At 43.7% G+C, this 15,248-nt stretch overlaps 1 protein-coding gene across 1 annotated transcript; it reads right to left on the bottom strand.

Moving 5' to 3' along the window:
* Positions 1–8,456: 8,456 nt before the first annotated feature.
* Positions 8,457–9,854, bottom strand: LOC306757765 (nuclear factor 7, ovary-like; the record flags this gene model as incomplete). Its single annotated transcript, XM_079242894.1, has 1 exon — positions 8,457–9,854. Exon 1 carries the CDS (start codon positions 9,834–9,836, stop codon positions 8,457–8,459), a length of 1,380 nt encoding a protein of 459 aa, XP_079099020.1. The 5' UTR covers positions 9,837–9,854.
* Positions 9,855–15,248: the final 5,394 nt, after the last annotated feature.

Genomic DNA, 15,248 nt, shown 5'->3' with positions numbered 1-15,248 from the left:
GTATTTACCTTGATAGAACCCTTTTTTTTTTTTTTTTTTTTTTTTTTGTCTTGTCCAGCATTTAAGCAAGCAGACTGATGTTCTGGATGCTGTGTTCTGCTGAGCAAATTTATTTTGCCAAGGGGAACTTTTGTAGATGTAATGATCCCCTTGTATTTCTTGATTCTTATTTTATTTTTCAATTTGTTTTGGATAATAGCTTGTATTACAGAGTTTATGCTGCTGGACCCGACCGGAAAGGACAGGAAAGGGGCAGAAAGAGAACAGAAAAGAGAACATAAAAAAACAAAAAAAAACAAAAGAAAGAGATCAATGCATACATGTATATGCACATACATACCCACCTACATATATATGTATATACACTCGCACATACATTATATATATACATATATACATACATACATACATATACACATACATACACATGCATACACACACATGTACACATACATGCATACATAAAGATAGATATACATACATACATATACACATACATACACACACATATATATATATATACATATATACACATATACATACTCACATACATACACATACACATAAATATATACACCCACACAAGCCAACTCTAGATTCGTGGAGAACAAAACCGTTGACAATCATGAGGACCAGAAACTAGCAAGTTAAGTCAAAAAGACAGAAAGAGAGGTACCTGCTGTTAGTGAATAAACTTGCTGGATGACTCAGTGACTGTGACACATGCAGAACATTCATGCAGAACATTCAGAGTGGAACGTGTTTAGAGAAGAGTGATCATGCCAATGTGACCCCGCCCGCCTACAGCTAGAGGAAGGCCAGGAGAACCCAGAGACCCGGGTAACCGACAGTCACCCCCAGGTACAGATCCCAACCCCCCCACTCCAGAGCCAGCCATGCATCTGCCCAGGAGGTGGCGAAGGAGGTGCCCAACCAGAGTCCCCCGCAGTCAGGGGGAACAGGCCCCAGCAGGCCCAGGCCGGCAAGGGCCGATCCCGCCGGGCACCGGCCACCTAGGGCAGACAGAGCGCAGGCCCCAGGGCCCCAAGAGCCCGTGAGCAGCCCCCCGCCCCCGCAGGCAGAGGGCACAGCCCACACCGACGGAGGACCAGGATCCCCAGACCGCCACCTAGCGGCAGCCAGGTCGCACCCCAGCGCACCAGCTGCGCCCCCGGGTACAGGACACCACCCCCCCACCACCAAACCACACACACATATACATGCATACCCCCCCCCCCCCCCCCCCCCCAAACACGCACTCCCCTCTCAACCCCCATCCACACAACCCTCTGCAATCCATGCACATCATCCATCACATACACAACCCCACCCCACCTCTACTCACTCACCCATACCAAGTCACACGAACCCCAATCGCCCCCGCCCCCACACACGCTCACCCCCCCCACACACACGCTCACACCCCGCCACCCCATCCTTCTACTTCTACCCAACCACACATGCCCCACCAAACACCCCTCCACCACCCATAGCCCCCCTCCAAATTTCACCCTCACTCACACATCCCATTCCGCATATACACCCCCCCCTACACACACACACACACACACACACACACACACACACACATACCCTCACTCCTCCAACACAGGCACACCCCAATACAACCCACGCGCCAACATACCCCTCCACACACACATCTACTCATCCTCACACATCCCTATCCCCTACCCACCTATATCCCCAACCCTAATCCCCCCCCCAGCCATCCCACCATCCATCTGTAACCCCATACACCCACTCCCACACATCCTCACCTCACCCCTCCATCATGTCCCATGTGAGATGCCTCAGAGGGGGCAGAGGACAGGATGGCCCCGATCAGGGCTCCCATAATTACCGCCCACCACTCCCAGCGTCCCCCCCACCACCCCACAGATGCAGCCGACCCAGCACCCCCCCAGGGCCGGCGACAACCCTCCTACAGCCAGGCCAGCCCAGACTTAGGCCTAATGGACGGCACTCTTCCCCCACCCGTACCCCCCCCCCCCCCCAGTAAAGCCCCGAGAGCAGGGGCATGAGAAGACCCTATCGTCCCTGCCCCCCCCCCGCTTATGACTGATTGTGAAGTATGTATTAGTTGCAATTAAAACTGAGGGAAGTGCCACGCGGTGTTGGGAGAGGGACCACCTAAGCAGCCCCGCCCACCATACACCGCATGCTCTTCCCCCTAATCATGTGAGTCGTCAGTGTTTTGGTGTTTGGTGTCTAAGTGTAATTAAAACTGGGAGGTGAGCCGAGGCTGGGTGCAGCGATCAAGACCACCTTGATGGCCTTTCTCACCACCCAGCGCCACGTGCACACCTCCCAATACCCTGCCTGTGTGTGATGGGGAGCGGGGAGGAAGAGGGGTTGAGGGATTTAAGTCTGGAGGAAAGTGAGCTTTCCTCCAGAAGGTGAGCCGCCCGCGGCACTGGGCATGCCCCCTACTCCCAGGGCCCCCCAAGGACCAGGACAAGCCGGGGACAGCCATCCCCGTAACCAGAGCCTTCGGCGACTCTAACCAGAGAGTCATCACCGACCCAAGAGGGGACCAACTCACCACATGCAGAAGGGGGGCACGAGGACAAAGAGGAGGCGGGGCGGCAGAAGGGGAATCCCAGACCGATTGTCCACCGCCCCCTCACTCACAGAGGACACCCCCACCTGGGGACATGAAGTCCCCCCTTGTCCACACATCGGCACTTCACACTGTCTCAGCACACACCTACAGCCACACACACACACACTTCCGGACACATTCAGGTCCACCCAGCCACCCGTTCAGCCCACCCTTAAAACCATCCTCCTGACCCCCACGTCACATCCAAATCTCCCCCACTCCCATCCATCATATCTACACTTATCCACCAACCTACCACACACATGCACCACCCACTCCCCCATACATACACCCCTGCCCCCCCCCCACACACACACACAGACAGCACGCCCCCCCCTCCCCCCTCCTCCCCCCCCCACACACACACCCGTATACATGCACCACCGCTACTCCCCACATACACGCATCACCCCACTCCCCTACACACACGGCACTACCCCCCCCACAGACACCACGACACCCCCCCCACACACGCATCATCACACTTCCCCACCCACACACATCCACATACCTATGTACCGCCACCAGTCCTCAACGCACACCCCCTACACACATCCCTCCATACACACTCACATCCCATCCACACTATCAAACACCCCCCACTCAACAAGTCCCAGGGTCGCAACCAGGCACCAGAGCACGTACCTGCCCGCCGCCACAGCGGCAGGTCCAGGTCAGCCCAGCCCCCCCCCCGGCACAAGCCGACCCCCCACCCCCAAGAGACAGGGGACAACCCCGGGCACCGGAGCCCGGGACCCCGCCCAGCCCACCCCACGGCGGCACAGGCGCCCGTTACGGAGTCACGCCCGCCAACCCATCCCCCGCCAGCGACCCCGCCCCGCCGCTGCGCGGCAACTCCAGCCGCTGGCCCATCCAGGTCCACAGTAGGGCTAGAAACCTAGCCACTCCAGCAATGGAGCAGTCAAAATCCCCCCCCAGGAGCCCACCACAGACCCACAGCCCCCAGAGAACCCCAACCGGCCACCAACCCCGAGCGCAATAAGGTCACATTCTCCCCCCATACTAAGTGATGGAGCTGATCACAGGGGACCAGAGGGAATAAAGTTCAGCTGACTGATCTCTTGAGGAGGCAGACATCATCTCGACACTGATGTGATCTAATAAGAGATTTCTGAACTGCTGGATACACAGACTTTGTTTGCTTTTCCAGTTTAGAAGGATAGTTTTCTTTGCGATACATAAACTGGTGAGGATTAAGTTTGCAGAATTAAATTCTATGTTAATTTCACCCAAGTAACCCAGTAGGCCCAGTTTGGGGTTTGTAGGGATGTTACATTTGAAGCAATTTGACAGATCTTTACATACCTGAAACCAGAATTCCTGGACAGGTGGGCAAGACCACAAAGCATGGTAGTAGCTGTCAATTGTGTTGCCAGTGCAGTGTGGACAGATGTTTGATTGTGACAGACCCATCCTGAACATCCTGTGTCCTGTATAATGAGTTCTATGCAGAATTTTAAATTGTATTAGTTGCATGTTTGAATTCTTAGTCATTGTAAATGTATCTGAACAGATTTGTGACCATTCATTTTGGTCAAAGTTACTGGATAAGTCTGCTTCCCATTTAGAAGTTGGGAGACATATGGAATCGTCTAGCTTTGATAGTAATCTATATATTTTGGATAACAGTTTCGGGGCATTGAGATTTAAGAATTCTGCAGCCCTGATAGGTAGCTGCAAGTTTAATTGATCAGGGGTGTATTTCTTACCTATAATAGATTTAAGTTGGTGGTATTCTAAGAATTTTGTGCTGCTGATTTCATATCGTGAAGTAATTGTATCAAAAGGGAGAAAGTTCCCATTTTCTATTAAATGTTCTAACTGTTTTATTCCTTTATTCTTCCACTGAGGGAAGTTTATCATTTTCCGGTTTTGCTGGATGTCGGGATTGTTCCAAATAGGTGTAAGTTTGCATGGAATAAGCAAGGATTTGGTTAGTTTAAGAAATTCCCACCAGGCCATTAGTGAGGAGCTGATATTAATGCTTTTAAAGCATTTTTGGCGTTTGACAGCTGTGCTGATAAATGGCAGGTCTGAAATTGCCATATCCTCACACATAGCTTCTTCTATATTAAGCCATGGTTCATCTAGATAGCTAGGTTTAAGCCATTTAGAGATGTATTGTAGTCTATTGCTTATAAAGTAATTTTGGAAATTAGGCAAGTCTAAGCCACCGCTATCTTTAGTCTTCTGGAGTGTTTTTAGACTAATCCGTGGTGGTTTGTCTTTCCAGAGAAATCTAGTAACATTAGAGTCCAGCGATTTAAACCAGGTGGAGGGAGGTTTAATGGGGATCATTGAAAACAGATAATTGATTTTAGGTAGAATCATCATTTTTATAGTTGCAACTCTTCCCATTAGTGATATGGGTAAAGATTTCCACCGTGTGAGATCGTCCTCAATTGTTTTTAGTAGAGGGACATAATTTAGCTTTATAAGGTCTGACAGTCTGGGTGAGATGTTTATTCCCAAGTATCTAATATCTCCTGACTGTAAAGCAGTGTCAGGAGTATTATGGAAGGAACAGTTGATGGGTAGAACGGTGGTTTTAGACCAATTAATGGAATATTCAGAAATTGATGAGAATTTATTGATGAGTGCGATTGTCTGACAGATGGATGATTGTGAATTTTGAAGGAAAAGTAATACATCATCAGCATAAAGACTAGTCTTATGCTCCATATTTCTACAGTTAATGCCTTTAATGTCTTTGTTTTGTCTAATGCTAGCTGCTAAGGGTTCAATAAAGATTGCAAAAAGTGAGGGGAGAGTGGACAGCCTTGTCTGGTGCCTCTCTGCTAACTGAAGCTGTGAGAAGTTTGATCATTTGTCCTGACGCATGCATTTGGATTGCTATACAGTATCTTTATCCAGTCGATAAACGATGAGCCAAACCCGAATTTTCTTAATGTTGCAAATAAGAATTTCCAGTTCACCCTGTCAAATGCTTTTTCAGCATCTAGAGAGATTATTGTAGTTTCCAGGTTATGTATGGTGGCATAATCAATTAGATTTATTAGTCTGCGCGTATTAGTGGTGGAATGTCGTCCCTTGATAAATCCTGTTTGATCAGGATGTATGATAAGTGGAGTTATTTTTTCTAGTCTTGTAGCAAGCACTTTACTGATTATTTTAAGATCTACGTTCATTAGTGATATTGGACGATAACTAGATGGGAGTTTGGGGTCTTTTCCTGGTTTTAGTATTACTGTAATACTAGCCAAATTCATGTTTTGAGATATTCGACCTTTTTCCTTAATTTCTGAAGCCATTTTATAAAAAGTGGGTGCTAGTATAGACCAAAATTCTTTATAATATTCAACTGGAAAACCGTCTGGTCCTGGAGCTTTATTGCTGGGCATGTGTTTTAAAGCTTCATGTAGTTCCCCTACTGAAATGGGTGCGTCCAAAACCATTTCCTGATCCTGTTGTAACTTTGGAAGATTGAGGTAGCTGAGAAATTCCTCAATGTTGTTGTCTGATGGATCTGTTTCTGAGGAATATAATGTTTTATAGAAATCCCTAAATGTGTCATTTATTCCATCAAGATCATGGAGGATATTTCCTCTTGAATCTTTAACAGAGGAGATGGTTGTTTTCTCCTTGTTTGCTTTTAATTGATTTGCAAGAAATCTTCCAGATTTGTTGCTATGTTCAAAATTCTCTAAGCGAAGTCTTTGTAGCAAAAACTGGGTTTTTTGGTTAATTATTTCATTCAGCTCTAGTTTAGCCTTTCTTATGTGATTCAGCACTTGCTCTTCTGGAGAAGCCTTGTAGGCATCTTCTAGTGATTTTATTTTAAGCTCTAGTTCAGATATTTTTGAACTCTCCTTCTTTTTCTTATGTGATGAAAATGAAATTATTTTCCCTCTCATTACTGCTTTTCCTGCCTCCCAAAGAACACAAGCTGATGTTCCTGGTATGTCATTGTTTTCTATATACAAAGACCACTCCCGTTTGAAGTAACTGATAAAATCAGGATCTTTTAGTAATGATGTATTAAGTCTCCATTTGCTATAAGATGGTTTAGTTTTCTTATTCATTAGGGTAAATGATACTGGTGCGTGATCACTGATAGTGATGGAATGGATTTTAGTTTCTGAGATACTGTTCATCATAGAGCTGTTAGTGAGGAAGTAGTCTATTCTGGAGTATGAGTGGTGGACAGATGAAAAGTAAGTGTACTCTCTAGAAAGTACTGAATAAAGAAACTATAATAAGATTCAGCTGTTTTCCAAAGGTTTTTTTTTTTGGTTTTTTTTACATCGAGTGAAAAGGCCAAATAACCTCATATACAAAACAAATTCTTGCCATTTTTTTCTGGGTTGGACCTTAAATGGTTAAGAATAAGTTAAAAAGTTTCAGAGTTTATGTTTAACTCACTGGTCCTGTAATACCAACCAGGCTTTATTGTCTTCTTTTATCTTTTTATATTTCAACTTTGTTTCCTTTTCTGCTTTATATTTTTTCTTTTAATGATCTACAGCAGAGGTACTCTATTTGGTCCTATGAAGGCTGCAGTTCTTCATACTTTCCTTTTTTTTTTTTTTTCTTTTTTTTTTAGTTTTATATGGAGTGAGGATTCCAGATAAACAATAGCATCTTACATCCCTCCATGAACCTCCCCCACTCCCACCTGTGAGAATCGGGTGAGAACAACAGAAAGAAACTGCAACTAAACAAGCAGAATTCATATATTCATTCTTACACCTTTTTACTTGTATGTATATAGATATAGATATGTGTGTCCACTTAATCCATATTTTTAGTCAATATTTACTCTTGTATACATGTCCTCATCCACACATGTACATATATCCATACATGTACACTCATCCATACATATACGTATACACACATCCACATATTTACTAACATATTCTTAATTATGCTGCCCTAAATACACCTTTACATTTGGATACTTTTACCCTCACATATTAAACCAACAATAGTTTCATACTTTGTTCACTCACAGACCCGTACATACCTGCATAAAGACAAAAAAGAAAAGAAAGGGGAGAAAATAAATTTAAAAAAAAAAAAAAAAATCCAGAGGGAAAACAACTCTTAGAAATTCAGGGGTTAAGTAACAAATAAAGCTTCCATTCCTTTTTGTGTATACATCATTTAAAATCTGTTCTGTGGGAATAAATTCAGTCCATTTGTTGTCTGCAGGTGTTCCATGTATCCCTGCTCCAACACAGCTTAAAGTCTCTGTGCAGAACCTGAAAGGCTGTTAGATACATTAATTTTGATACAGGTGTGTTGAATCAGGGCTGCATAGGAAACCTGCTAGATTATGGACAAACTGAACACGCCTGATCTACAGATTCATGCAGGTTGGTTTCATTTTTTATGATTTATATGTGTGTGAATGTCCACACTGTGGTGTTTTCTGCATCTTGTGTTTTGGTTGAGTGAAGTTGCCTTAACATAAACACAGCAGGCAGATCCAGACTGAATTTATGCATATTTATTTTAAACAGTTTAAAATTGGAAACGCAGTCTTCTCTGCTAAGAACACGAAGGTTAAACATGTTTATAAACAAATCTGAACATTTTTACAACTAAAATTATGCATGAAAAACACACTTTGTCAGACCTTAAATTTGAGCTTGTAGCATCAAAGCAGTTTATAAACCAGAAACTGATCAAATTAAAGTGAACATGGCATTTAAAGCAGAATTAACATCAGAAATCTATCTAGATTGAGATAAAGCATTTCTCTTTATCAAACAGATCCATATTTATACTGATCCACTGGCTTCTTTCAACTTTTGAGATCAGTGATTCCTGATTCATACGGAACAAATCAGTGCTGCTGTTTCATCACAGAGACCTTTACAGGTAAAATCTGCACTTCATCATCAGTGTATATGAATGGAAACATCCTCTCAGTGAAAGTGTGTGTGAAGGTGTGTATGTGTGCGTTAGTATCAGGAACAGAGAACAGCAATTTTCCTCTCTTCCAGTCCAGATTCACTCTGATCCTCTGCAGCTTCTTCTGAGCTGGAAGAATAATGCGGGAACCTGGAGATGCTGCTGAGTATTTACCTTGATAGAACCCTATTGTCCATAATCCAGAGCGCATGTTTCCCTTCCTTTTTATAGACTCTGCTAACACACCCAGAGCCCAGCTTTTACCGTCTCCAAACTCCACAACCCAGCTGTGAGTTCCTGAGTTAAAACCCTCCGAACTCAGGACAGTATAAAAAACAGTCCTCTCTGGATTATCAGGAAGGTTCTGTTTCTCTCCTACTTTCACACTGGTCAGATCTTCAGACAGGATGAGTTTTGTACCAGCAGTGTTTGGGTCCAGAATGATGGGGGTGTAGCAGACCAGGTCCTTCATGTTGTTCCAGATGTTGAAGGCCAGGTTGCCCAGATGTTTGACCTGGTCTATCAGAGCTCCAGAGTGCAGCTGTGGATCAACCAGCAGGGGGCAGCGCTGGACTCTTTCCACTGCAGCCTTGTAGTTGTTCAGGAATGAGACGTCTGCAGCTCTCAGCTCCTCCTCTGTGGTTCTGACTGTGTCTGAAAGAGCTGCTATGTCTCTGCTCAGAGCCTCCATCTTCTCCTTCATCATCCCACTCTTCTGCTCCTCTTCCTCCCTCAGTGCAGCCAGCCTGGCCTCCTCTTCCTCTGCTAGAAACTGATGAAGCTTCTTAAACTGCTCCTTAATCTGCCTCTCTGTGTGTCGGGCCTGGACCTTAATGTGTTCTGCTGTTTGATCAAACTCCTTCTGAATTTCCTTCTGGATCTCCAGTTTCTTCTTTAATGGTTCCAGAGTTTCCTGAAGTTCCCTCCTGTGCTGTGGTGCAACTTCATCGATGGGTCTGAATCTGTGGTTGGTGTGTTTTTCTGAATCTCTGCAGACGAGACACACTGGCTGCTGGTGGTCCAGACAGAAGAGTTTGAGTTTCTCAGAGTGCAGATGGCAGAAGCCTTCTGAAGCTTTCTGATCTCTCTCCTGTAAGAAGGACTCACACAGACTCTTTAATGACAAGTTTAAAGGAGGTTCAGACTTTGATGATCTTCTCTTACAAACTGGACATTCGCGTGTGGGTTTCTGTGTCCACCAGTTCTTCAGACAGTCTCTACAGAAGCTGTGGCTACATGACAGAACAACAGGGTCTCTGAAGATGTCCTGACAGATCGGACAGCAGAGATCCTCCTCTGATCTGGAAGCCATTTAGTCTGAGAGTGAAACGGAAAACACAGCAGACAGAAAGACCAGTCAGTCATGGCTGCCCTCCCTCCTCTGCTAACTCCATCAAACTGGTGTTTTGCTCAGACTCACCTTCAGTATGTGGACTGGTAGCAGTTTGAAGTTTCCCTCTTTTCTATCCTGTAGCTGGACTCAGTCAGAGGAAGCTGGAGGTGAATCTGATCGTCTGTGTGTTTGTAGAGACCATGAACTGGTTGGTTGACTGGTTCCTGCTTTGTCTTGGGTGAGTCAGATGAGGGATGAAACTTTATTGGATAAATAAATGTTGCTTCCTCAGTTGAAATTCAGGCATTTTACTATCCAGAGTTCAGAGGTCAGTCTGTCAAAAGCCGTCAAAGTTAATAATAAACAGGTTTACATTCTTACCTGCAGATTTAAACCATCAACATGAGCAGACTGTAAAGTATTCAAACCCCAACATGGGGTTTCGCTTTGTTCTGGTCAACAGGACATGAAAAGAAACAAGGGTTTAGATGAGAATTAAACAGAAGACATATTTCTCTAATTTGATCTTAACTTCATTGGCTCCCTGCATAATTCAGAAGAGAATTTAAGGTTCTTTTCCTTTAATATAAAGCTCTGTAATAAAGGTATATTTAATCCTAAAGTCCTCATAGTTCCAGATTTTCCAATCAGAGCTCTTCACTTTCAGACTGCAGGTTTAATTGCGGTTCCTAAATCAATCAATCAATCAATCAAATTTTATTTATAAAGCGCTTTACAACAACCTTAGTTGACCAAAGTGCTGAACAAAGATAAAAACAAGTAAAAAATATAAAATAGCAGTTCATTCACATGTAAAAATCTCAACAGCCAAAGGCTGATCTAAACAGATGAGTCTTTAGCCTGGCCTTAAACAGAGGCAGGTCCATGATGGAGCGTAACTCCAGAGGCAGAGAGTTCCAGAGTTTGGGCCCTGCCACTGCGAAGGCCCGATCGCCCCACTGTTTACACCTAGACTGAGGGACCACCAGGAGGTGCTGATCAGAGGAGCGCAGGGCTCTGCTGGGCTGGTGAGGAGTCAGGAGGTCACAAAGGTACGGAGGTGCAAGGCGGAGCAGAAAACAAACAGAAGGATTTTGAATTGAATTCTGAACTGAACCGGGAGCCAGTGTAAAGAGAACAGTACAGGGGAGATATGGTCATGTTTGCGTGTGTTGGTGAGAAGGCGGGCAGCTGCATTCTGCACAAGCTGTAGACGGTGCAGAGAAGCCTGGCTGAGTCCAAGGTTCTACAAATATGATGGGAAGAAGAACCTTCAGTTGTCAGAGCCCTCTCTGTGAAATCAGCTCTCAGTTTGGCTTCAGGAGGCAGGCACCCTCTCTACCTTTAAGAATAAGCTTAAAACCTTCATTGTTGATAATCTTGAAGTTAGGGGTAATAAAGCCATCCCTTAGTTATGGTAAGCATTGGCTTTGACAGTTGAGCAACATCCCATGATGGACTTCCTTCCATTTTCATCTCTCTTTATTTTCCATGTATAAACTTACAACATTATTGGCATCATTTATTTGTATTTTTTCTCTGCGCTATGCAGAGCTAGCTGCTGAAGCACAACAACACAGCTGGAAAACTGAAGTTCGCCCAGTGGGGGTTGGTCCAGGGGGTTTGTGGCAACATCTACCACCAAACTGCAAAGAAACCTTGGAGTCAGGGGTCAGAGCCTGCTATCAACCATTAAAACTGCCTCAGAATCAGCAGGAAGAAGCAGCCAGTAGCCTTGGATGAAGATGAAGGATCTTCTTGGGCCCACACATAGAAAGTCTAATAGTATGCTCTTTTAGCTAAAGCTATAACTAGGCATGGGAGGCAGGCTCAGGTTTCATCACCCTGTAGCCGGGCGCCTCTGGTGAGGCTGTAAAGTGTAAAAGGCTGAAACACCCTAAGAGTGATGATGTGTCCAAAATTCAACAAGCCCACCCCCCTCCTAATCTTCTTACATGGGCCTATCAGTCACCAATGAACCTTATACCTGCTTGCACAAGGATAATTACATCTTTCCTGTGTTTTTGAAATCCCTACTTTCTCACCAGGTGTCCCTGTGTATAAGTTGTAATGTCTGTTGACCACTCTTTCCTGCCTCTCTACCTGAAACTGTCCAGTCAGATGGCTGTTTTGCATGAGCCAGAATCTGTCTGAGGTTTTCATGTCAAAAGGGGTTTTGTTTCTCTCCACTGTCACCCAGTGCTTTGCGAATGCTCAGGATAATGGATGATGGCAGCAAATTGTAGTAGCTCTGACCTGCTATCTTGATTTTTTTTAAAGTACAAACTTTTCTCACATAGATATTACCTCAAATTAGGTCTTTTTTTCTGAGGATTTCATGCCGGTTCAGAGGGTGTGCTGCAAGGAAGATATTCTGCATATCTTTGGCTCTTTCAAAAGTTGTTATGATGAGTCTCTATGGCAACGAAAGACCTGTTTACAATCAGGATCAACTAATTAAACTCTCCCAAATCAGGATTATCAGCGAAACAACACATCAAATCACGATGGAGTTGAAAAGAAAGAGAAGAGGATGCAGAGCGGGAGTCAGACAGCGGAGAAAGCGATGGAGATTTAAACCATTTCTGTCGACTGTCTTAATGGGTAATGTGAGATCGCTAGCTAACAAAACGGACGAGCTTGAGATGCTAACAAGGTCTCAGAAGGAATACAGAGAGTGCAGTATTATGTGCTTAACCGAGACATGGCTGCATGAACACATCCCTGACTGTAATGTGTCTGTACCGGACTTTAAAATGGTCCGTGCAGACCGCAGTAGACAACACAGCGGAAAGCTAAAGGCTGGGGGAATTGCAGTGCTGGTTAACCAGGTTTGGTGTCATCCTGGACATGTTACTGTCAAGGAGAAGATATGCACAAGGGACATCGAACTGTTGGCTGTGAGGGTGGACAATGATTTCAGGGACAACTATTCTGAAAATGAAACATATTTAGAATATACAGTGCTCAGAAAAAGTATTTGCACACTTCCTGATTTGTTATGCTTTTGCAAATTTGTCACACTTAAATGTTTCAGATCATCTCTCAAACTTTAATATTAGACAAACATAACCTGAGCAAATACAACATCCAGCTTGTAAATAGTTATTTTATTGATTAAGGGGAAAAAGCTTTCCAGATACCTTTTCACATCACTGTAACTATAATAGGAACTGTTCAAATCAGTCGTTATGGACAAAAAAATCATATAAAATACTTTTAATTTAGCATAATTTTAATACACGAGTGGGACATCCCAAAACCATGTACATCTGATAAAAAAGCTGTATCAAATAAACCTATTTTAAGAAACTTTTTGTTGTGCTAGTATGTGTGTAAATGTTGGACCATTTGTAACAAACCCCATAGTTTCATTATTCTGCTGTACTTTTGTGATAATTGAGAGACTCTGATGAGGACTGTTCCACGAGCACAGATAGTATAACAATGAATTGGTTTGTTTGCAAAGTGTCCTGAGATGACCTTGCAATGAACTGGAACTATACAAATAAAGTTGAATTGAATCTTAAAGATTTCATAGTTTGAGGGCTCCTTTCAGAGCTTGGTCTGCTTTCTTTTTTTCGCTCTCTCTCTTTTTTTGTTTAATTGTCTTGTCCAGCATTTAAGCAAGCAGACTGATGTTCTGGATGCTGTGTTCTGCTGAGCAAATTTATTTTGCCATGGGGAGCTTTTATAGATATAATGATCCCCAAGTATTTCTGGATTCTTATTTTATTTTTCTATTTGTTTTGGATGATTGTACGTATTACAGAGTTTATGCTGCTGGACCGGACCGGAGAGGATAGAAAAGGGACAGAAAAAGAACAGAAAAGAAAACAGAAAGAGATCAATGCATACACCTATATACCCACCTACTTACAAATGTATATACACACAGCTTGGTCCACTTTCAAAGATCAGTAACTTATTCATTCATTCATTTTCCAAACTGCTTATTCCAATTCAGGGTCGCGGGGAAGCTGGAGCCTATCCCAGCTGGCTTTGGGCAACAGGCAGGGTACACCCTGGACAGCTCACCAGTCCATTGCAGGGCCACACACAGAGAGATGAACAACCACACTCACACTCACTCCTAGGGGCAATTTAGAGTGACCAATTAACCTATCATGCATGTGTTTTGGAAGGTGGGAGGAAGCTGGAGTACCTGGAGAGAACCCACGCATACACAGGGAGAACATGCAAACTCCACACAGAAAGGCCACTGACCAAACCAGCCAAGGATTGAACCAGTGACCTTCTTGCTGTGAGGCCACAGTGCTAACCACTGCGCCACTGATTGGCTGATTGGCTGCTGCTCCAGCTCCTGTGTGAATTTGGGTCAACATCTGTCACAGTTTCAGGTTTTTATCGGTAAAATGTACTGACTTCAGATTGTGGAGGTGTAGATTTAAAGAGTTTGTGTTTGAAACAGGATTATGTTAGCGTGTTGTCATAGTGTTCTTCTTCTCCTGTTTCCTCTGATGACAGTGGAGGATCAGCGAAGAGAAACTGAGCTGGAACCAAAACAGAGCATCAGGAACCTGTTGGATCGTGAAATGAATTAGTATGAAACCTACTGCGAAACACTGAGACCTCATTCGTGTGCACGTAGAGCTGCAGAACACACACGTGTCTGCTGTGATTATGAAGACTGTGGTATTCACAAAACACTTCATACAAAAACTCAGGAGTTTTCTGATGTCCAGGGAAAAACAATAGTAAAGTTACAATAATGTTTTTGTTATATTTTTTAAAATAACTTGGTAATTTACAAAAAATTTGTCGCTATTTATTCAATAATAAATTGCAACAAATTGCAGGTTGTTTGTTAATGTTATTATTTTCTTCGGGTAAAGAATGACCTACCTGCTGCACAAAGACTTGTACTTTACTGATCAAAAGCAAAAACTTTAATTTCATCCAGATTACAAGTTGTAATGTTTGTTTAATGTTTCTGGTCACATCTGGTGGTTTTATAGCACACATATTTCACACACCATGTAGACAGTTGGTGAGATGATGCAGTATGAACCCTGCAATATGATCTAGGACTAGGATTCTGTTTCCCTGCTCCAACACATCTTACTTAAATTAATGAGTTATTGTGCAGAACTCTAAAGGCAGTTGGAGCCAGTTGATTTGAGTCAGGTGTGCTGCAGAGAAACAATGAAAACTTGCAGAACGACAGCCATCATTGGTCGAAACGGAGTAGCTCTGATCTAGTATATGGTGTTGAGGTAAAACTGCATAAAAAGAACATTACATGATGCATTCATGTAATGACACTGGGATATTGTAATTTAGCTAAAGTGTCCGTTTTTAGGGGTGGCTGGAGCCATCACTTTTAATTCCCTGCCATTTTTTCTTTATTTCTTTGTTTTTCTTTTTTCT

Source organism: Telmatherina bonti (assembly GCF_933228915.1).
Source record: "Telmatherina bonti genome assembly, chromosome: 6".
In the NCBI taxonomy this organism is placed as follows: domain Eukaryota; kingdom Metazoa; phylum Chordata; class Actinopteri; order Atheriniformes; family Telmatherinidae; genus Telmatherina; species Telmatherina bonti.
This window is presented reverse-complemented; position numbering and strand designations above follow the sequence as displayed.